The sequence below is a fragment of the Saccopteryx bilineata genome, chromosome 5 (genome assembly GCF_036850765.1).
Source record: "Saccopteryx bilineata isolate mSacBil1 chromosome 5, mSacBil1_pri_phased_curated, whole genome shotgun sequence".
In the NCBI taxonomy this organism is placed as follows: domain Eukaryota; kingdom Metazoa; phylum Chordata; class Mammalia; order Chiroptera; family Emballonuridae; genus Saccopteryx; species Saccopteryx bilineata.
This window is the reverse complement of record NC_089494.1, coordinates 129,056,644-129,081,535: the sequence shown is the minus strand read 5'-3', so window position 1 is coordinate 129,081,535 and position 24,892 is coordinate 129,056,644. Positions and strand designations below refer to the sequence as shown.

Sequence of the window (24,892 nt, the reverse complement as noted above, 5' to 3'; positions counted from 1 at the left end):
AGCACCCCGCCTGTCACTTTCAGACAGGGTGTATCAACAAAACTGCCTCCAACCACTGAAGTCTGACAGAGCAGAGTTCAAAGGCCAGTCACTGTCTGCGACAACTGAGAACCCTGGACCCCTGCAATTCCCCCGTATCTTGCAGGAAGAAATTCGTAGTTGTGAAAACGGGAGTTTTCACTCTTAGTGGGGATATCTACAGTGCTAGTACATAAGAATCCACTAAGTCAACTAAAACTCTTTGCATCTAAGAAAATGCATTCTCTCGTATTTCTGTCTCCCAGTCCCTGACACCACACTCTGCCTCTATGCCTAATGTCACCTAACACCCTGAATCTGTAACACAATAACACAAACTAATAAACCTAACAAAGAACACAGACTAATAAACATATACACTAATAGTTTTTTAAAAATATAAAACTTACTCATTACTGTGATAAAAGTCTATGATTTGCCAAAGACAAACCTACAGCTAAAGTGATGAGCATCTAATAAATGCCCTGAACAATGTTGTCTATACACAGACTACTGCTTTATATATAAACACATCAGTGTAACAAAGAAGAAACTTTTTTTTTTTTTGTATTTTTCCGAAGTTAGAAGCGGGTGGCAGTCAGACTCCTGCATGCGTCCGACCGGGATCCGCCCGGCATGACTACCAGGGGGTGATGCTCTGCCCCTCTGGGGTGTTGCTTCATTGCGGCCGGAGCCATTCTAGCACCTGAGGCAGAGACCATGGAGCCGTCCTCAGCACCCAGGCCAACTTTGCTCCAATGGAGCCTTGGCTGCAGGAGGGGAAGAGAGAGACAGAGAGGAAGGAGGGAGAAGGGTGGAGAAGCAGATGGGCGTTTCTCCTGTGTGCCCTGACCAGGAAACGAACCCAGGACTTCCACACACTGGGCTGATGCTCTATTGCTTAGCCAACCCGCCAGGGCCAACAAAGAAGAAACTTAATCTCATTCAATGATTTTCTAATAATATGACAATTCCAAAATGTGTCCAACATACTCTAGGTTTGAAACATTTTTAAAAAGATGTTTCACTTGTTAGGATGGCAAACATTTCTTTCATTGTTTAAGAAGTAGAGTAAAAAACAAAACACTTAACTCTATCTGACCAGTTGAGCTTCTACCTGGGACCCTGAAGTTCCTGGTTTGAAACCCTGAGGTTGCCAGCTTGAGTGTCAACTGGGCTTGTCAACTGGAGTGCTGGATCACTGACATGATCCCAAATGTTGCGGGCTTTAGCCCAAGATCTCTGGCTTGAGCCCAAGGTCGTTGGCTTGAGCAAGGGGTCACTGACTTGGCTTGAGCCCTCCCCCAGTCAAGGCACATATAAGAAGCAATCAATAAAATAAAGTAAAACAAAAGTGAAATAAAATGAAGCAACTATGAGTTGATGCTTCTGATCTCTCTCCTCCCTCTCCTTCTCTTTCTCTCTTAAAAAAAAAAAAGAAAAGTAAAAAGCCCAACTCCATGGTAATCTGATTGAAACTTTCATGTTCCTCAGAGAACTCACATTTTCCTGAGTGAGATTACTGGTTGCTCTAAGGCCCTCGTCATGGACGTGGTTTTGCAGCTCCTGGATCATGTGAGGTAAGCCTGTGGACACGGCGCGGAGTAGGACATACATGTTTGCCATGTCTGTGGGGAAAGATGTGATTATTTCCAAATGTTTTTCAATATAGTAGGTAATACTCAGTCCAAAATGCAGAATTCCAAGGGTATGCAGAGAAAATCCCCCATACCTGCCACCCAAACACCAGGTCCTCCTCCCCAAGGGAAAACAACTTTGTGGCTAATATCTTGTCAAAGCTGCTTCCTGCAGTCAGGCATACACATACACTCTTCCCTCTGCTCCTTTTCATGAGACAGTGAAATGTATTTTATGTACTAGTCACAGCTGCAGAATGCAACACTTTCAATTGGAGATCGTTTATATCAGTACACAAAGCATTTCTTCATTATTTTACAATCTGTATGGCACTCTGTTCTATATTACAATCTCTTAACAATTAACAGGAATTTGGTTGTTTCCAATCTCTGGGTATTAAAATGCTACAATTAATAATCCTGTATATGGACAAGAATATCTATAGCATAAATCCCTAGGAGTGGGACTGCTGTATCAAAGTTTAATCTTCCAGAAGGATCCTCCAAACAGAGCTCCCAACAGCAGGGAGCACCCCTGCCAGCAATAAGTCCTCAAACATTTTGATCTCTGCCACCGCGGGGAGGAAAACGATGTCTCAGGGTAAAAGTTTTCATCCTAAATTTACTGTTGAAGTAGAAGAGACACAGAGAAAAGCATATAAACCCGAAATGTGTATCTCAATGAATGAGCACACATGAATGCCCCCCCACAACAGGGCATGAAACAGACACTCCTACATCTAGAGTCTCCTTCGCCTTTCACCGCCATCTCTGCTCCCCTTGCTCTCCTGCAAAGGTAATCACTGTTATAAGTACCAAGCCACACACTAGTTCCGCTTGTTTTTAACTATTTATAAACATGGGATCGCACAACTCTCTCATGTTTGGTTTCTTTGTTCAACATGTTTATAAGGTTCTCATCTATCAATATATGTTGTATGCAGATGTAATTTGCTCATTTTTCACTCTTCTATTACATATATTCTGTTGTATGACTACACTGTCCTTTATTCCTTCTGTTGTTATTGGACTTCTGAGTAGTCTGCAATTTGGAGCTGCTATGAACACTTCTGTACACATGTGCATGCTGTCTTGGGGGGAGGGATATACATGGGAGAGGAATGACCAGACCGTAGATATACATATTGTCAGCTTCAGCAGGTAATGTCAGCTTTTCAGAGTGGCTGCAACAATCTATATCCTGAGCTCAGTGTATAACAAGTTCCCACTACTCCACACACTTTTCCACATTGAGTAGGCTTTTAAATTTTATATCAAAATGTAAGTATTGATTTTTTTTTTCATTTTTCCGAAGCTGGAAACGGGGAGGCACTCAGACAGACTCCCGCATGTGCCCGACCGGGATCCACCCGGCACGCCCACCAGGGGGCGATGCTCTGCCCCTCTGGGGCATTGCTCTGTCGCATCCAGAGCCATTCTAGCGCCTGAGGCAGAGGCCACAGAGCCATCTCAGTGCTCGGGCCAACTTTGCTCCAATGGAGCCTCGCTGCGGGAGGGGAAGAGACAGAGAGGAAGGAGAGGGTGAGGGGTGGAGAAGCAGATGGGCGCTTCTCCTGTGTGCCCTGGCCAGGAATCAAACCCAGGACTATCTGCATGCCAGGCCAATGCTCTACCACTGAGCCAACCGGCAGGGCCTAAGTATTGATTTTTTAGTGTGCTTTTAATTTGCTGCCCCCTAGCCTGACCAGGTGGTGGCGCAGGGGATAGAGCGTCGGATTGGGATGCGGAAGGACCCAGGTTCGAGACCCCGAGGTTCCCAGCTTGAGCGCAGGATCATCTGGTTTGAGCAAAAGCTCACCAGCTTGGACCCAAGGTCGCTGGCTCGAGCAAGGGGTTACTCGGTCTGCTGAAGGCCTGCAGTCAAGGCACATATGAGAGAGCAATCAATGAACAACTAAGGTGTCGCAACGAAAAACTGATGATTGATGCTTCTCATCTCTCTCCATTCCTGTCTGTCCCTATCTATCCTTCTCTCTGACTCTCTGTCTCTATAGAAAAAAATAAATAAAACAAAAAAAATCTGCTGCCCTCTATTTTAATGAGATTGAATGCCTATTTATGTTTTATTGGCCATTTAGATAGCCTCTATTCTGCTGTGCCTATTCAAATTTCTTGATCATTTTATATTTGGACATAAACCTTTTTCAGTCATTGCAAATATATTCTTACCCTATGACTATCTTTTGGTGATCTAAAGTTGTTAATTTTAATGCATTCTATTTGATCTATCTTTCCTTTGTTGTGATTTTTATGTCTTATTTAAAACATCTTTCCCTACTTCAAGGTCATGAAGTTATTCTCCTATCTTACCTTACTGTTTCACATTTAGAACAGAAGCCTGCAATGACTTCACTGATTTTGTACATGGTGTCTGAAGTAGAGATCAAATTCCATTTTTCCCAAATGAATACTCAGTAGACTAGGCACTGTGCTGAGACAGTTTCTCCCAGTGCTATGCAGTGTCCTTTCGTCTTACATCACGTTTTTGCATAGGCACGGTTACTTTCAGGTATTCACTCCCTGGTCTATTTGTTTATCCCTGACCAATGCCTCATTGTCATAATTCCCGTGGTTTCATAAATCATTCTATCCTGCAAGGTCTTCCTGTCATAGCTGTCAACACTGTCATGACTGTTCTTAGTCTAAGAGCATAACTTTCAGAATTAAAAAAAAAAAACTTTGGTTTTGAGTAGATAGCCCTGGGTCTATTACATCAATGTTGCTTTCAATGATGTTTAATTTCCTACATAAGTTTGGCACAAATCTTGTTAGCTTTATTCCCTGCCATCGGAAAATTTTGCATGCTATTTCACTGCATATTGCTAGCATCTCATTGTTTTTATTTTGTATTTCACCTACTTTGAGAGAGACTGCATATCTCCATATATTTAAAAATATTTATATTTCCTTTTCATATTCTTTTCCTTTTTTCCTATTGTTTATCAGAACTCTTAATATATTAAGGAAATTAGCCCTTATGATACGTAAGAATGTGCAAACATATTTTCTGGGTTTTTTTTTTTTTTTGAGTTTAGAATGCACTTTGAGAATATACTTTCCCCAAAGTCTTTTAAAACAGATTATTGATAAGGCATATTGAAATCTAAAGACACTTGAAGGCTATGTAAAAAGTGCTTTATAATTTAATGTTTATTTACATTTAACAATTCATATCACTTACCATTTTTTTTCTCCTGTCGAATGATATTATGACATTCTGCATGTAAGAACTGTAAGTGGTCTGCTACCATTCGTTGTTGACATTCATGGATCACTTTAGTATATGAACTTGGGTTCAAGTACTTTCGACATCGAATTTCTTCATCTTTTAATCTACCTAGAACCTTTAGAAACATATTGTTATAAACTATTATGAAAAAAAAACCCTGTAGTATCAGTAAGTAACTTAGGTAGCCTAATTTTACTGGCTTATATCCAATTTAAATGCACATTCTATAAATCATTTCAAATTTTTAATTACACTACAAGTTCACCACAGTCTTATGAACATGAACTAAAGTTATGTAATCTACATTTTTGTATTAATTTACTGACCCTGATCATCTGAGCACACAGACAACTGAACATGCAGCAGGAAAAGTAGGTAAAAATTATTAAAAACCAAAACAGGTGGTCACTTCATAAATATTTAATTATTAATCTGAAAAATAATTCACATCAAGCAGATTAATCTAATTATTTTGTGTTGGTTCCTCATATGGTATGTGCATGATTAGTTAACTATCATGATAAAGATTTCTTAAAAATTTTGGAAATTAAAATATGTTTAGTCATAGTTAAATATGTCAAGTAAGACCTTTATTAAAGCTTTTGTGATATAAAAAGCACTAAGCTACAAACAATACACTAGTTAATATTAACAAGAACTAGTAAAGATAATAGCCACAGAATTGGGCTAATTTCTACATCAAAACAAAAATACTTTTGCAATGAGAATATACCTGCATAGAACGTGCACACATAGATATTTATGCCCTGAAAATTCTCCGTAAAGTAAAGCTATGTAACTAGAGTTTCTGAACTGGCCCCAGGGAACTATGTGCATTTAAACCTTGGGGAAGTACTACTGAGCTTTCCTGGGCACAAGAAGGTGATGTTGGGAGGGAAGATGATGGTAAGGAAAATAAGACATCACTCCTGGACACCTCTCAGAGATCGTCTGACAAAAACAGACTGAAGATTGAGAGACACAAGTCCTGTCTTTCTGGCTGTGCCTCCCTGTGTGTGGAGCCAGCAGTTCAGGGCAAAGTCACAGAAACCAAAGGTAGAATCTAGAATAAAAGACATTCACCACACATTTCATCAACTAAGAAAGTCATTTTGGTTCTGACAGGGTAGCTCAGTTGGTTAGGCTCAGCAGTGGTTTTTAACCACATATAGCAAGGGACCAGTGAACATATTTCAGGGACCACTAAGGCAGAAATTATCCTGAGCATATGTGAATTCGACTAAGATCACTGGGTTTATATAATCTTCATAACATCAGGGTGGTGAATTCTTCTGCAACAGGCACGAAATATCTGGTGGACCAGTCTGCGGACCAGTGGTTGGAAAACTCTGGGGTAGAGTGTCACCCTAACAATGTCGAAGTTGTGGGTTCGATCCCTGGTCAGGGCATATACAAGACTCAAGTAACAAATACATAAATAAGCGAAACAACAAATTAATGTTTCTCTCTCTCTCTCTTCTTCCTATCTCTAAAATCAATAAATAAATTTTAAAAATTGGAAAGTCATTTTGGTCAACATTTTTCTTTCAAAATAAAAAATTTTAAAAATAAAGTAAAAATAGTTCTTAAAAGGATTGTGCCTATTAGTCATTGTATAAATGACTTTAACCTGTTTATTAATGTATAACATGTAATGGGAATGAGTGTGGGCCTGAGGGAGGTGAGGGAAGATGAGAAAAAAAAAAAACAAGAACCTAAAATGATAACTGGGTGGGAGGTGGGCTGAGGCGCACGCACCAAAAGGTAGACAAGGATGGAGTGTTGGATGCAGGGCTTCAGACAGCTATAGCACCACTGCAGCTAGGGAACAGGCCAAAATTAGAGGACAGATACAAAGAGGAAAGGAAGAAGGCTACACTATTAAGTCTATTAAATAAACTACTCTTATAAGCGTCACTTTCCAGACATCATTTCCAGTGGCCCTCCTTTTAACAGTTTAAAATGTAATGTACATATCATGATTCACCCATTTAAAGTATACAATTCAGGCCCTAGCCTAGTAGTTCAGTGGGTAGAGCATCCTCTCGATACACCAAGGTTGTGGGTTCGATACCCGGTTAGGGCAGGTGCAAGAATCAAACAATAATGCATAAATAAATGGAACAGGCCTGACCTGTGGTGGTGCAGTGGATAAAGCATCGACCTGGAAATGCTGAGGTCGCTAGTTCGAAACCCTGGGCTTGCCTGGTCAAGGCACATATGGGAGTTGATGCTTCCAGCTCCACCCTCCCTTCTCTCTCTCTGTCTCTCCCTTCCTCTCTAAAAAATGAATAAATAAATAATACAAAAATTAAATTAAAAATAAAATAAAATAAAATAAATGGAACAACAAATCAATGTTTCATTCTCTGTCTCTCCCCTCTTCTCTCTCTAAAATCAGTAAATAAAAGTTTTAAAAAAGGAAATGTATTTTAAAAAATAAAGTATGAAATTCAATAGTTTTTGACATATTACATTATTAGTGTTTTTAAAATTGTGATAAAATATATAACATAAACTTTGCCATTATAACCCTTTTTTTGTGACAGAGACAGAGAGAGACAGATAGGGACAGATAGGGACAGACAGACAGGAAGGGAGAGAGATGAGAAGCATCAATTCTTCGTTGCGGCACCTTAGTTGTTCTTTGATTGATTTCTCATATGTATGTGCCTTGACTGGGGGTCTACAGCAGATCGAGTGACCCCTTGCTCAAATCAGAGACCTTGGGCTCAAGCTGGTGAGCCTTGCTCAAACCAGATGAGCCTGTGTTCAAGCAGACGACCTCGAGGTCTCGAACCCGGGTCCTCCACGTCCCAGTCCGACGCGTTATCTACTGCGACACTGCCTGGTCAGGCCATTTTAACCCTTTTTATGTGTATAATTCGTGGCATTAATTATATTCACAATATACAACTATTTTCAAAACTTTTTCATCATACCAAACAAAACCCTTAAAACACTAAGCAGTAGCTCCCTATCCTCCCCTCTGCATAACTTCTAACCCACTTTCTGTATCTCAGAATGTGCCTAGTCCAGGTGTTGCACATAAGTGGACCCACACAACATGTTTGCCAATGGTCTTTTGAGAGCCAGATCTAATGAGGAATATGTTTCACTTATCGCTGTGAGCACTTTCAAGATGGCATCACGATCCTTTAACAAGAGTCTCAGCTGCAAAGAGGGCTAAGAGCTGAGAAGCACTGACAGTGTAACCTGCACTTAACAGAGAAAAATGTCCTAGATGATTTACTGAAGGTCCCGAGCAAATGAGAGACAACAGCAGGAAATGAATTAAACAGCCAGAATGCTAGGCCTGGGCTTTATGAAATGCATAACAGTTTATCAGTAAGTAATGATATTTCTTGACTTATATATCTTCTATGGAGACACACTACACTGTACTTATATTTTATCTTTCTTACTTATGTTTATTTAATATTTTAACTTTCTTGGCTGAACTAACTAATAAAAATCATCCTATAATAAAATGCTTGAACCCAACAATGCAGATGAAAAAAGGCCATTAAAATTTCTAATATATCTTGCCCTTCCTCTCTAAAATCAAGAAATAAAAACAAAGAAATAAAATTTCTAATATAGCTTGTAAGATATCTATTCTTTTACTGAGAAAACATACATGGTATTTTAAATATGGTAATAAATATGCTAATGATTAAAACTTCTGGAAAAATTCATTTTCTTAGCCTTCCAAAAAACAGACAAAAAGAGTGACCTATTCAAATCTCCACAGAATTATAGTTTTCCTTATTTTTCTTCCATTTTAGAGGAAGAAAGATAAAAACCTAAATATTTATCATCCAGACTTACCCTATTCCCTAAACATATCCACTAAGCCAGCGGTTCTCAACCTGTGTGGGTCGCGACCCCGGCGGGGTCGAACGACCAAAACACAGGGGTCGCCTAAAGTGCTTTAGGCAATAGGCACTAAGCAAAAAAATATAGTTTATTTTTCCCAGAATGTGAATACTCATTTTAAAGACAAGCAATCACGATTCACCAAAAGTATCAACCATGAAAAATACTGAAACTCATGGAAAATGCTATAGCAAGAAAAATATAGGTATCAGGAGGTGTTGCACATTAACTATAACTCAGAGCAATGACCAAACAGAAACTTTTTCCACCAAAAAATAAATTTAAAATATATATATATATATAAACAAGAAAACTATTACATAAAACCATGCTTGATAAATATAGAAGACGTACTGAGCATATATGTTTTCTTCCTTACCTTTTCCATATACTGTGAACAGTTTGATTCTTGTAATAAATTTGAAGCTTCTTGCTTGTAATACTCTCCTGTTTCCATCAGAAAGGGGGACTCAAAGATTTCCTGATAAAACTAAATAAATCAATTAAAATAATATTGAAAAAAATTAAAACAAGTAATATAAGAAATGAAAGGTTTGATGTTTTTAAAGGAGGCTTTTTGGCCCTGGCCGTTTGGCTCAGCGGTAGAGCGTTGGCCTGGCGTGCGGGGGACCCGGGTTCGATTCCCGGCCAGGGCACACAGGAGAAGCGCCCATTTGCTTCTCCACTCCCCCCTCCTTCCTCTCTGTCTCTCTCTTCCCCTCCCACAGCCAAGGCTCCATTGGAGCAAAGATGGCCCGGGCGCTGGGGATGGCTCCTTGGCCTCTGCCCCAGCCGCTAGAGTGGCTCTGGTCTCTCACAGAGCGACGCCCCGGAGGGGCAGAGCATCGCCCCTGGTGGGCGTGCCAGGTGGATCCCAGTCGGGCACATGCGGGAGTCTGTCTGACTGTCTCTCCTCGTTTCCAGCTTCAGAAAAAAATAAAATAAAAAAATAAATAAATAAATAAAGGAGGCTTTTTACCTTTAAGGGGAATTTTTTCTTATACTGTTCAACATGAACAAAGGAGTTAATAACCCCGTGGATTACTTTCTGGTTCGGGTCTTCTCCACCACGATCACTAAAAGAAGGTGTAACACAAAAATATTTTTGAGAATACAAATTATCTGTAGAAATACACCAGTATGTCAAAATATGACTGCTTATTCATTGGTCTAATCAAATTGTAAAGCATCTTTAGTATATGTGCTGCCGAAGCGAGCACTAAATTGTAAAGCATCTTAAAGGTTAATGCATGCATGCCCTGGCCAGTTACTTCAGTTGGTTGGAGCATCATCCCAATATACCAAGGTTGCAGGTTCAATCCCTGGTCAGGGCATATACAAGAATCAACCAATAAATGCATAAATAAGTGGAACAAGAAATCAATGTTTCTCTCTCTCTTTCTTCCTCTCTAAAACCAATACATAAAAAAATTTTTAAAAAGGTCAGTGCATACATGATGCCTAATCCTAATTTTTTCATATAAAAGCTGAATTATTTGATATTTAATGTACATTATTAGCTGTCATTTCAATAAATAAAAGAAAGGCCTTGATTGTAAAATTAAACATATTCTGCTGATACTAAAAGGCTACTTTAATTTTAGAATAGATACGATCCTATCAATTCAAGACTTTAATATTGGTGGTTAAGAATTTTGAATATTACTCACCATAAATACTATTATTAAAAGATTTGGTCTGAGATTTTCAGTCTTTGAACCATTAAAGTACGCCTCTAGTAACCTGACAGTACACATCCTCAGAGAGGTACACTCTATAGCAGTGTTCTTCAATAATTTATAATCTTCACAATTCATACAACATCAGGGTGGTTAAATTTATTATGGACCGGCATGAAATTTCCATACTCTTCATACAACACAGGATGGTTAAATTAACTCTTTCATGAACTGGCATGAAATTTCTGGTGCACCAGCAGTGGTATGCAGACAGCAGTTGAAAATCACTACTCTAAGGAACACATCACTCACTGAAATGATGACAGCTGTGTGTTTTCTCTATGAGATCTGCTGGAGCTGTTAAGTTGCTTTCCATTCAAGCACAAAGGTAGAAGTTCATGCCCTGGCTGGTAGCTCTGGATAGAGCATCAGCCTGGCGTATGGATGTCCTGGGTTTGATCCCTGGTCAGGGCGCACATGAGAAGTGATAATTCGTTTTTCTCCTCCCTCCCCCCTTCTCTCTCTTCCTCTCCCACAGCCAGTGGCTCAATTGGTTTGAGCGTAGGCCCCAGACACTGAGGATAACTTGGTTGGTCAGAATGCATCAGCTTCAGGTGCTAAAAATAGCTTGGTACTCAAGCATCAGCTCCACATGGGGGTGGGGGTAGGGGGTGTTTGCTGGAGGGGGGGGGGATACCAGTCAGGAAGCACGTGGGAGTCTTCCTCACTATCTCCTGTCCTTCACAAACATACATATACAAAGAAGCTCAGTGAGCTCTGTTTTAATATTTCTATATTTCTTTATAATTGCAAAGGGATCTAAAATCATCTCAATTATTCATCTGTTAAGTTCCCACATAGTTTTGTTTTGTTTTGTATTTTTCAGAAGTTGCAAACGGGGAGGCAGTCAGACAGACTCCCGCATGTGCCCAACCGGGATCCACCCAGCATGCCCACCAGGGGGCTATGCTCTGCCCATCTGGGGCGTTGCTCTGTTGAGACCAGAGCCATTCTAGCATCTGAGGTAGAGGCCATGGAGCCATCCTCAGCGCCCGGGCCAACCTTGCTCCCATGGAGCCTCGGCTATGGGAGGGGAAGAGAGAGACAGAGAGGAAGGAGAGGGGGAGGTGTGGAGAAGCAGACGGGCATTTCTCCTGTGTGCCCTGGCCAGGAATCGAACCTGGGACTACTGCACGCCAGGCCAACGCTCTACCACTGAGCCAACCAGCCAGGGCCAGTTCCCACATAGTTAAGGCACTACTGCAATGCAAGTCTTAATCATAATTTTTAAAATGTAGGTGAATGTTTGTCTTTCCAATTACAGGTACAGGGAAATGAAACAGAAAAAATGTTCATCTAAAGCCATAGTCAAACAGTCAGACTCAAAGCTGGGAGTTTCCAACTCCAGTAGTAATTGTTGATTTAAACCATTATACAGTCAAAGGGTCAGGTTTCTACTAGAAACCTCCACCTCACTTAAATTTTTTTAATTAGTAATTATTTTATAAAGAGAGCAACAGAAAATGTTACCATCATCTCCTAGTAAACATGCTTTGTTCTGTGTAGTAGGACTGAGATTTTCTACCATATAAGGAAAGTATGAGGCAACTGTCCCTCCCGGCCTCTGCGCCCCTCTGAGCCTCTCTCTCTCTCCTTCTTCCTCTAATTATCTGCATATTCTGGGAAAAGCTGTTGTGCATGAATTAATATGGCCAAGTAATTCTGTTAGTAACAGACTTTTAGATACAAAGTCTAAATGTTATCAACAAAAACTAAAGGTCACACAGTAAGTTCATTTCCTTTGCATATCTTCTTTAGTTCCCTCTTAAGCTCAAGTAAAATCTGGTGAAATAATGTTCTAACTTATCTATTTGGAATATATCACTTTTAACTTTGCCTAAGACCAAATAAAAATCAGCCAAGAACAAGAAATCTCTAAATATTTGGAAAATCAGGTTACCTAAAATTCTTTTCACCAAATCCTATTGTCCCGGTTCAGCACCAGGAAAACTTCCATTCCTGCTATTGCCTTGACATTTGATTCTGACCCCAAAAGGCCCAGATAAGATGGATTCAGACAGGGAACTGCCTAGAAAAAATATTAGTATTCGTAGTACTTATTAACTAAGTTGTCCTCCTTATAGGACTAACATCTGAACACAGAAACTCTTAGACACAATTATTCAATTTAAGATCACCACATATTTTTATAACTAAACAAAAAATACTATATAAAATCCAGGAATAGAACTAAAATGAAACAGAGGCAAGTAATCTAACAGATTTCAAAAACAGTAGTTAAAAGGGTGCTCAAGGAATTTAGTAAGGACTCCAACAAAAAGACAGTAAGATTAAGAAAGGACCCAGAAATCATAAAAAAACGTCAGAAATGAAGAACACAATTACTGAAATGAAGAATACACTAGAAGGAATCAACAGCAGATTAGATGAAGCAGAGAACTGAATCAGCAACTTGGAAGACGAGGTAGCAAAAAACACCCAATCAGTAGAGCAAAAAGAAAAAAGAATGAAAAAATGAGGATAGTTTAAGGGACCTCTGAGATGACATCAAGCAAAACAATATCCACATCACAAGGGTACCAGAAGGTGCAAAGAGAGAGTAAAGGATTTAAAAATATTTGAATAGTGACTGAAACTTCCTGATGAAGAAAACTGATATACAAGTCTACAAAGTGTAGAGAGTCCCAAATAAGATGAACCCAAAGAGGCCCACACCAAGGCACAGCATAGTTAAAATACCAAGAGTAAAAGACAAAGATAGAATCTTAAAAGCAGCAAGAGAAAAGCAGTTAGTTACTTGCACGAGAGCTCCCATAAGACTGTCAGCTGATTTCTCAACAGAAACATTTCAGACCAGAAGGGATTGGCATGAAATAGCAAAAAGTGATGAAAGTGATGAAAGTGATGAAAAGCACTGACCTACAACCAAGACTACTCTAACCAGCAAGGCTATCATTAAAATGAGAGATAAAAAACTTCCCAGATTAAAAAATAAAAGCTAAATAAGTTCATCACCACCAGACCAGTATTACAAGAAATGTTAAGAGATATCTTTAAGGAGAAAAATAAAATATAAGTATGAATAATAAAAGAGCCATAACCACATACCTATTAATAATCACTTTAAAAGTAAATAGAGTAAATACTCCAATAAAAGCCATAAGTAACTGAATGGATAAGAAAACAAGATGCTTACATATGAAGAGATTCGCTTCAGAATAACTTCCAATCTCTTGAAAGTAAATGGATGGAAAAAGATATTTCATGCAAGTAGAAACAAAAAAAAAGTTGGAGTGGTAATACTTATATTAAAGAAAATAAACTTTAAAACAAAGGCTATAACAAAAAGGACATTTTGTAATGATAAAGGGATCAAATCCAACAAAAGGATACAACCGTTGTAAACATTTATGCAAACAGAAGCATCTACAAATTGTCGGGTTGGTATTGGACTTATAGGAGGGTAACTTCATAAATTATATATATTGTTATCTAACCACTAAGCTGTATACCTGGAACAAATACAAACTAATATTTTTTAAAATGTTTTTTATTATTTATTGATTTTAGAGAGAGAGAGAGAGAGGAAGAGGGAAGAGGGAGGAAAGGAGGGGGAGCAGGAGGGAGAGATTAATGGGCTCATCTATGCACTCATTGTATGATTCTTGTGTGCGCCCTGACTGGGAATCCAACCTGCAACCTTGGGGTATCAGGACAATGCTCTAACCAACTAAGCTACCCAGCCATGGCTAACATATCTTTTAATATAAAATAATATTGACTGGGGTGGTGAACACACAATACAATATATAGATGATGTATTATAGAATTATACACCTGATATCTGTATACTTCTATTAACCAATGTCACCCTAATAAATTCAATAAAAATCTTAAAAAATAGTAATATTGAATGTGAACTGGTATCAAAAATTAAAAATAATAAATTCTTATGGAGAGAAAGAAATGAGACATGACAGCTAAATGCAATGCAGTGACTTGGACTGAATCCAGGGACAGAATGAGGACATCAGTGAAAGAACTGGAAAAATGCAAATAAAGTCTGCCATTTAATTAATAGTATAATATCAATGCTCACAGATACACCATCGGCAGTAAGATGGTAATGGTAGGGTGAACAGGTACAGGAACTTTCTGTGCTAGCTTTACATCAAAAGTTACTTGAAATAAAAAGTTTTTGAACAGAATATGATCAACAGTGACTTTCTAATGATTTTGAAAAAATCACAACTGACTAAAAAAATATACGTAAGTTCAATTAGTCTTAAGACTATAAAAAAAACTGCACCACTGTTAAAAATATTATTTTAAAATATCTTCTTACAAAGAAACCCTAGATCCAGATAGTTCTGAAAGGAGTTTTACTAAACCTCAAAAAATTGATCATTCTGGCCCTGGCCAGTTTGCTCAGTGGATAGAGCATCAGCCTGGCATGCAGACATCCCAGATTCGATCCCTGGTCAGGGTACACAGGAGAAGTGACTGTGCTTCTCTCCTGCTTCTCTCTCTCTCCCTCTCACAGCCAGAGTTCAATTGGTTCAAGTGTTAGTCCCAGGCCCTGAGGATAGGTAGGTTGATTTGAGCATCGGCCCCAGATGGGGGGGTGCCAGGTAGATACTGGTTGGGGTGCATATGGGAGTCTGTCTCTCTATCTCCCTCCTCTCACTTAAAAAACAATAACTGATCATTCAAATTTCATACAAACTCTTATTTAAAAGAAAAAGAGAAAATACCCTATAATCCAGCCTATAAGGATGAGCCTAATACCAAACCCAAAGACAGTATCAGAAAGAGTAATTACAGACCCACCCAGTCATAAATACAGATGCAAAATGATAAATAAAATACTTGCAAATCAAATATAACAACGTGTAAAAATTGTAATAGACAAAAAACAACCTGGGTTTTATCCCAGTTATATAAAGATAATTTAATATTAGAACATCTATAAATGTAATTCACCACATTAACAGAATAAGAAAAAAAACATAAAATCTCTCAATAGAAATACAAAAATCATTTCAAAAATTCAACACTAATCCCAACTAATTTCATCACTTGGATACCGAGTGTTTAAAAATTAGAGAAATCACCATCTTAAACGGACAACACTGCACACGTAGACTTTAAAATCAGGCATGAAACAAGATGCCGGCTGCCCATCACTTCTCTTCAAACTGCTTTAGGGGTCTTAGAAAATGAGGTGTGTGCACACATACACATAACAGAGTATTAGAACTTACACAGAAACAGAAATACGCATAAACTATTAGAAATAATGGAATTTAACTTGGAGGCTTAATATAAACTTTGTAAACAAAGTCAGTTGTAGCCCTATAAACTAGGAGAAAACAAACAGAACAAGTAGTTATACAGAACAAGGTTTTTATACTGTAATAAAGAATACCAATTCCGCCCTGGCCAGTTGGCTCAGTGGTAGAGCGTTGGCCTGGTGTGCAGGAGTCCTGGGTTCGATTCCCGGCCAGGGCACACAAGAGAAGCACCCATCTGCTTCTCCACCCCTCCCCCTCTCCTTCTTCTCTGTCTCTCTCTTCCCCTCCCACAGCCAAGGCTCCATTGGAGCAAAGTTGGCCCCGGGCGCTGGGGATGGCTCCTTGGCCTCTACCCCAGGCACTAGAATGGCTCTGGTCACAACAGAGCAACGCCCCAGATGGGCAGAGCATCGCCCCCTGGTGGGCGAGCTGGGTGGTTCCTGGTTGGGCACATGCGGGAGTCTGTCTGACTGCCTCTCCATTTCCAACTTCAGAAAAAAAAAAAATACCAAGTATCGCAAAATAAATCAAACAAAAAACCTTTAGGACCTTTCAGATAAGTTTTTTTGTTTTTTTTTGTATTTTTCTGAAGTTGGAAATGGGGAGGCAGTCAGACAGACTCCCACATGTACCCAACCAGGATCCACATGGCATGCCCACCAGGGGGCAATGCTCTGCCCATCTGAGGCGTTGCGACCAGAGCCATTCTAGTGCCTGAGGCAGAGGCCATAGAGCCATCCTCAGTGCCCGGGCCAACCTTGCTCCAATGGAGCCTTGGCTGCAGGAAGGGAGGAGATAGAGAGAGAGAGGAAGGAGAGGGGGAGGGGTAGAGAAGCAGATGGGTGCCTCTCCTGTGTGCCCTGGCCGGGAATCGAACCTGGGACTCCTGCACACCAGGCCGACGCTCTACCACTGAGCCAACCGGTCAGGGCCAGTTTTTAAACTTATTAGAAGATATTAAGGAAGGCATAATAAACAACTACACTTTGTTCACGGATAGGAAGATTCAATACTGTGAAGATGAAACTTCTCTCCAAACTAACTTGTAGATTCAATTCTACTTTGATCCACAGAAAAATATTAAAGGTAACTAATAATCACCTCTAAAAAAAAAGGTCATTATATGAAAAAAAAGTGCAAAGGAACAGTCAGAACACTTCTGGTTTATGGAGGGCAAACTTGCTTTAGCAGATACCAAAACTCCTTATGCTATAATAATAAACCCTGAAGACTAACAAAGGAAACAGAAAAGAGCATGAAATGGAGCTCTACTTGTAGGAAAGTTTGTTATCTGTACGACATCATATCAGCAGGGAAAGCAGAAGAATTTAAAATATGGAGCTGTGAAGTCACAAATATTTTCTCTATTTGTCACTTAACTCCTGCCATTTTTATGATGTAAACATGCAAACAGGAAAAGAATGCTTAAACCATGACCGCCTTGCCATTGAGTTTTACTTTCAGAAGGGATAAAAATTTTAACACATATTTTTTTTTTAAACTTTATTTATTTATTCATTTTAGAGAGGAGAGAGAGAGAGAAAGAGGGAGAGAGAGAGAGAAGGGAGGAGCAGAAAGCATCAACTAGGCCCTGGCCGGTTGGCTCAGCGGTAGAGCGTCGGCCTGGCGTGCAGGGGACCTGGGTTCGATTCCCGGCCAGGGCACATAGGAGAAGCACCCATTTGCTTCTCCACCCCCCTCCCCTCCTTCCTCTCTGTCTCTCTCTTCCCCTCCCGCAGCCAAGGCTCCATTGGAGCAAAGATGGCCCGGGCGCTGGGGATGGCTCCTTGGCCTCTGCCCCAGGCGCTAGAGTGGCTCTGGTGGTGGCAGAGCGACGCCCCGGAGGGGCAGAGCCTCGCCCCCTGGTGGGCAGAGCATCGCCCCCTGGTGGGCGTGCCGGGTGGATCCCGGTCAGGCGCATGCAGGAGTCTGTCTCTCCCCGTTTCCAGCTTCAGAAGAAAACAAAAAAAAAAAAAAAAAAAGAAAGCATCAACTCCCATATGTGCCTTGACCAAGCAAGCCCAGGGTTTTGAACCAGCGACCTCAGCGTTCCAGGTCGAAGCTTTATCCACTGCGCCACCACAGGTCAGGCTTAACACGTATTTTTATATGGGGAGGTTCAACTGCTACATCATCTTCCTAAAGAAATAAAAAGGTTTCTCCCAAAGAAAGAAAGCCACTATATGTACATAAAGAAGTATTAGAGTACAACCAAATTATTATCAGTAGTTTTAAGGAGAAGAAATAAAGCCTTAGGTAAAAGGAAGAACATAGGGATAGTCACATTTTTTATGTTGTTTAAACATTTTTTGTGTGTGTATGACAGAGACAGAGAGACAGATAAGGCCAGACAGGCAGGAAGGGAGAGAGATGAGAAGCATCAATTTTGTTGCGGCTTCCAGTATCCTTAGTTGTTCCTGGATTGCTTTCTTAGTGCCTTGACCAGGGGGCTACAGCAGAGTGAGTGACCCCTTGCTCAAGCCAGCAACCCCACGCTCAAGCTGGTGAGCCCACGCTCAAGCTGGTGACCTCGGGGTTTCAAACCTGGCTTCTCCATGTCCCAGTCCAACACTTTATCTGCTGTACCACCATCTGGTCAGGCTACGCTGTTCAAACTTTTAAAAAATATTTTAAAATTCTGAAATAACTAAAGACTCACAGAAGTTGCAGAAATATATAGAGCAACCTGGGAACCCTTCACCCAGTTTCTCCAATGGTAACATTTTTCATAACTATGGCACAGTATCAAAACCAGGAAATCCATACTGGTGCAATCCATGGACCTTATTCAGATTTTGCCACTTTTTACATACAGTCGTTTGTGTATGTTTGAGTGTGTGTAGTTCTATGCAATTTTATCACGTCTAGATTCATGTCACACCACTATATTCAAGATATAAAACTGTTTTAGCATCATAAGGATCTCCCTCACACTATCAGTTTGTCTCACACCAACCACTAATCTGCTCTAACTTTTAAGAAAAATACATTTTTAAGTATTCTTAATATTTATGTAATAAAAAAATCCAAAGTTAAAAACATAAACACTCTAATAAAAGCTTTACAAGTGAAGAAAAAATTATTATTTTTTGAATGAAGGGAAAATTATTTAGCATAGAAAAGTACTTCATAAATGGTGATGTACACTAGATGCATAAATACCATCTCTGGAAGCTTTGTAAAAACAGAGGTTCTTACTCTCCTTAGGAACCCAGATATGTAGACTTTCAAAAAGCTCTCCATGTGAATGTGTGTATGTATGTATGTATGTATGTATGTACATGGTGTAATAATATGTATAAAAATATGTATGTATGGAGATATAGAAAATTTCTATCAGAAAACACTTTAAATCCTTAATAGCGATTTCCTTTAAATAACAGAAACGAAAGTACTGGGAGAAAAGTAAAAGGCCTTTTATTTTTTCTTTCTAACTTTCTGTGCATGTTCATTTTTCTACCATCGGCATATACTTTACATATATATATATATATATATATATATATATTTTTTTTTTTTGGTAGTAAGATAATGTTTTGAAACATTCCTTGCACGAGCCTGATTTTCAGGGGCCAGATCAGAAACCAGTAGTACACAGTAATGTTAGACACCTGTAGAGAACACTTAGGAAGCTAGGGATGAATATGGATAAATGATTGTGAATAAGCTGATAGGAAATCAAATTTGCAAAAAATACCTTCTGCTACAGCTGAACAGATTTTATTCTGTAAGTCTGGTGGAACTCTTTCCACAAAGAAGCAGTAGGTACCATAACAACGTATTTCCTTGTTTGTGGCAATGACATGAGATACAACTTGAGCCAACTATTTTTAAGGTCCTGGTTGGGAAGCTTAGATGTAGCTAAAGCAGTGGTTTTCAACCTTTTTACATTAGGGGACAGTGAAAATAGGTGAATTATTTCAGGAACCACTAAGGCAGAAATAAAACTCCTTATTAGTATATTTTGTGCATTATCTTTTAATTGTAATACTATAAAATAAAATTTTTTCAAAGTAATTAGACAAGCAGTAAAAATAAATATTTTTTAATAAAACAAAACTGAAATTTCTAGAGAGTAATTACAGTGGTCCCTCATCTATCGTGGGGGTTAGGTTCCAGAACCCCTCGCAATAGGCGAAAATCCACAAAATAGTGACTGTATATTTATTTTATTATTTATATATATTTTAAGGCTTTATTTTGATTTAATATTCTTTTAATATGTTTTAATTAATATTTTTATAGTTTTCCATTTTTTTGGCTAGAAAATGCTTATTTTACCACAAAAATAACTAAAATAATAAATATATAAAAATATCTATATACCACAAATCCAGCGATAAAAGCGAAAAATCCTTGATACAAAATTAGATATATACAATTTTTAAATCCAGGATACAGTGAGACTGTGAAAAGTGAACCGCCAAATGGCAAGGGACGACTATATTCAATCCAAGTAAAGCTGGTGTGGAATTTGCTGTTGCTTCTTTGCAGGAGCTCTCGATGACTGGGGCTGCGGTCTTATTTCTGACAGATGAAGCGCTGCATTGACTTCCGTTAGGTTTCTCTGTTTGGGTTTTATTAGTGATGGGGCCAAAAAAGTCTTCTCACACACGTAGAGAGTAGAGAATATGATTGAAAATTTAATAGCTTTGTAACTAAGAAGTGGATATTCTTCTTCCAGTGATACCCAACAATGTGACAATGACTGCATTTTATGTTTGGACACCATTGTGACATCAGAAGATAATTCTATCAATTTTTCTTTTTCACAATGATTGAGGGAGCAGGAGTTGATATCTTCCATGAATGGATCCAGAGGTTACCTTTACGGGTACCCTCATTTTCAGGGTAATAACGGTCAAAGTTTTGAACTAACACCTTTAAATATTGACTTATTATACTAAACATGAATTTCTGGTTGATATGTGCAGCAATCAAAGTCTTAGAAAAGTGGAAACATTTCTACATCTTCTTTCTATATGCAACTTTCCCAAAGAACAAGTTTCATTTTGAATGCATCCGTCTTCTTTCTTAGTGTAAAGATGTTTGTGTTAAACCCCTGAAGAGAAATACTTAGTTTGCTGAAGAGGCTAAATATATCCTCTATATGTGCAAGCTTAGCCATTCATTCTTCAACCAACACAAACTCTACTAATGCAGAGTTTCGCTGTTGCAGAAACTATTTCACTTCTCTCAGCTGGAAAATGCATGAAATAATCCTTCCTCTTGAGAGCCACCCTCATTTCCATATAAAAGAGATGCTGGTGTTGTGAATCCATGCTTTCACACAGCGTCATGAACAGTCTGGAGTTCAGACCCTGACTACAAATATCATTAACATTCTTCACTGTGTCATTCATCAATCACTGTGTTCAATTCAGGGGAAAGTTTCTTTGCAACTAAATGCTGCTGGTGAATCATACAGTGTGTGGACAACATTTCTGGATGTGTAACGTTCTTTATTTTCACAGCTATCCCTGAGTGATATCCAATCACATTTGCATCACCGTCCACACACACTCTGATGCACTTTCCCAGCCTAAGCCCTCCACTTGAAAGTACTCACTGAGAACATTAAATATCTCTGAACTAGTGGTCTAACCAGGTAGATCAAGACAACAGAGTAGTTCTTCCCTCACGTCTTTATCGTCAATACATACACCCCGTGAAGCAAAGTAGAACAGCACGGTTACTCATGTAAGCTCTTTATCTTTTCTACATTAGCTCTTCAATATCGTTAGCCATATCAACAATTGTCTGAACAGTACTGTCTGAAAGTGGTATGCCCTCAAGTTTCTGTGTGGCTTGAGGACACAAAACTTCCCAAGTGACATCTCCGATGCAAGGTTTTACTAATTCTTTTTTTTTTTTAATTATTTTATTTATTCATTTTAGAAAGGAGAGAGGGAGAGAGAGAGAGAGAGAAGGGGGGAGGAGCAGGAAGCATCAACTCCCATATGTGCCTTGACCAGACAAGCCCAGGGTTTCGAACCGGCGACCTCAGCATTTCCAGGTCAACGCTTTATCCACTGCGCCACCACAGGTCAGGCAAGGTTTTACTAATTCTTCATCAATAGTGAATGGTTTTTGTTTTTGATATTCCAAGGACAGCTCAATAAAATGCTTGAAATAGTCATTTGTCACTAGTCATCATTTTCTTCATTTGAATTTTCTGACTTTTCATTTGGTAGTGTAACCTTTCAAAAAAATCCAGTGGCTTCTCAATAAGACTGCTATGCTTCTAATGCAAGAGACGACAAGTGAGTTTGGAAGGTTTCAGTGCATCATTTGACAGAACTGCAGAACATGCTATATACACAAGGGCCATGGTGATAATTCACGAGAAGGTGCTGCAGTGAAACCAAGTTTTAAATACTCTTTATGGTACTGCCTAACAATGTTATCTTTCCTTTTTTGTTTTCTGTTACACCTTCCAAATTACCAACACATTTCTCTTTCACTGTTTCTTTTAAACCTGAAGCACTAGTACTTGGTTTACTTTCTGTGTCATCACAACTTTTCTTTTGACTACTGGTTTTGCTTTTAAAGAAGGTCACAATGTTTTGTTGTTGTTTTTTCTCCCATTTTTTAGGGTTTAAAGTTTACAGCACAATGACAATAAAACACAATTTACTTGCAAACAATATGAATGCATTCTGAACAGGTGAGTGCATGCATAACCATTTGCGCAAGTGTGAAAAAATGTACTAAGAGAGGGAGGGGGCCGGAAAGGGAAACACACAATAGATAAAGTTCTATCATATTGTACATGATAGTGCATTAGGGTGCAAGCTGGTACTTGGTTTCTGAACGCCATGTGTATGATGCACTGAACACTAGCTAAGTTTGTCCCAAAGCTATTTGCACAAATGTGAAAAAATGAACTGCCAAGAGAAGGCATGGGCATTAGAGCCTGAGCATAACCTAGTTGACCTGGAAACAGAAACATGCAATGAAGAAAGTTTTATCTTACTATGCAGAACAGTGCAACATGGTACTAGCGGGAGCTTGATTTCCAAACTCAACATGTACAATGTATTGAACACTTACATAAGTTTGTCTGAATGCTTTTTGTCTGTTGTGCATAATTTCCAAGTGCTCTGCAGTGTAAAAAGTTGTTCAAACGAGCCTACAAGTTCCAGAGTTATCTGAGACCACTTCAATAGTATTTCCATCGACTACCCAGGCTGCTAAGGGGCCATCACTCTGAGCATAAGTGAATTCAACTAAGATCACTGAATCTATAATCTTCACAAAACATTAGCATGGTTAATTCTTTCATGGACCAGCACAAAATTTCTGGTGGACTGACATTGGCACAACCATGGACTGGCAGCTGACCACTGAGTAGGTGCATTTCCCAATATGCCATAGCTGTGGGTTCTAGCCCCAATCAGGGCACATATAAGAATCAGCCAATGCAATGCATAATAAATAAGTGGAAAAATGAAATCAATGTGTTTCTCCTTTTCTTCTCTTTCTTCTCTCTCTAAAATCAATAAGTAAAAAATTTTAAAAATACATATAGGCCCTGGCCGGTTGGCGGTAAAGCGTCGGCCTGGCATGCGGAAGTCCCGGGTTCAAATCCCAGCCAGGGCACACAGGAGAGGCGCCCATCTGCTTCTCCACCCCTCCCCTTCTCCTTCCTCTCTTTCTCTCTCTTTCCCTCCCACAGCCGAGGCTCCATTGGAGCAAAAGATGGCCAGGGCGCTGGGGATGGCTCCTTGGCCTCTGCCCCAGGTGCTAGAGTGGCTCTGGGCGCAACAGAGCAACGCCCCAGATGGGCAGAGCATTGCCCCCTGGTGGGCATGCCGGGTGAATCCTGGTCGGGGGCATGCGGGAGTCTGTCTGACTGCCTCCCTGTTTCCAGCTTCAGAAAAATACAAAAAAAAAATAAATAAAATAAATAAATAAATAAAAATTATATATATATATATATATATATATATATATATATATATATATATATAAATAAAAGACCAAAGATCTAAGGACCAAAATTCAGCCATGTACTAGTTATAAACATACTTGAGTAAATTGACGACACTTGACTAATTCCCTATTTGTAAAATGAGCCTGTGATAATATTCACCATCATATGCTGTTACACGGATCTGACAATATGACAAATAAGGAGTACCTACCACAGTCACTTGCCCATGTACAGCCAGTTACAGCATCTAGCCATATCAACTCAAAAATGACATTATATAAACAGATTTAGTTAAAGCAATGCAGTGAAAACCCAAATTGGAAGTCTGAAGGCATGGAGTCACTTTCCTTAGCTATATCAAGTTCAATACATCATTTCTCCTTGTTAAAGGTCAATTTCCTTACATATAAAATTTGTCTTGTCTCCTTAGATCAAATAAAGAAACGTGTGAAAACATTGGAATACTCAAGGCATTATAAAAACTAAAATGTATTCATCCTTAAGCTAAAGTATTAGAGCTAGGAATGGAAGAAATATTCTGTGAATTAAAAAGACAGCTACAGTATAATGGCCTGACCTGTCGTGGTGCAATGAATAAAGCATTGACCTGGAATGCTGAGGTCGCCAGCTCAAAGCCCCGGGCTTGCTCAGTTAAGGCACATACGAGAAGCAACTGCTATGAGTAGATGCTTCCCACTCCTCCCCCACCTTTCTCTCTCTCTCAAATCAATAAATAAAATCTTTAAAAAAATAAATAATGCCCTAGGTGGTGGCTCAGTGCATAGAGCGTTGGCCAGGCATGTCATCGTCCTGAGTTCGATCCCTGGTCAGGGCACACAGGAGAAGTGCCCATCTGCTTTCTCCACCCCTCCACTCCTCCCTCTCTTCCTCTTCCCATCAAGCAGCCAGTGGTTTGATTGGTTCAAGTGTGGCCCTGGGCACTGAGGATAGCTCCATTGAAGAGCATCAGCCTCAGGTGCTAAAAATAACTTAGTACCTGAGCATCAACCCTAGACAGGGTTGCGGGGTGGATCCTAGTTGGGCGCATGCTGTAGTCTATCTCCTCTCCTCTCACCTTATAAACAAACAAACAAATAAAATATTCTTTTATTCTCTTTTGTGGCTTTTTTTAAAACCCCTTATTTCCTACTAGGATCCCTCACATGAAATACTCCATA

At 39.3% G+C, this 24,892-nt stretch overlaps 1 protein-coding gene across 3 annotated transcripts in view; it reads right to left on the bottom strand.

Moving 5' to 3' along the window:
- CUL2 (cullin 2) overlaps window positions 1-24,892 on the bottom strand; it is a 122,326-nt gene that overhangs the window by 39,413 nt on the left and 58,021 nt on the right. For all 3 annotated transcript variants that reach the window (XM_066280203.1, XM_066280202.1, XM_066280204.1), the window contains exons 7-10: window positions 9,764-9,860; window positions 9,164-9,274; window positions 4,858-5,020; window positions 1,522-1,646 (exon numbers count right to left, since the gene is read on the bottom strand). In XM_066280203.1, coding sequence (XP_066136300.1) covers window positions 1,522-1,646; window positions 4,858-5,020; window positions 9,164-9,274; window positions 9,764-9,860 — 496 coding nt within the window. The remainder of the gene's footprint in view (window positions 1-1,521; window positions 1,647-4,857; window positions 5,021-9,163; window positions 9,275-9,763; window positions 9,861-24,892) is intronic.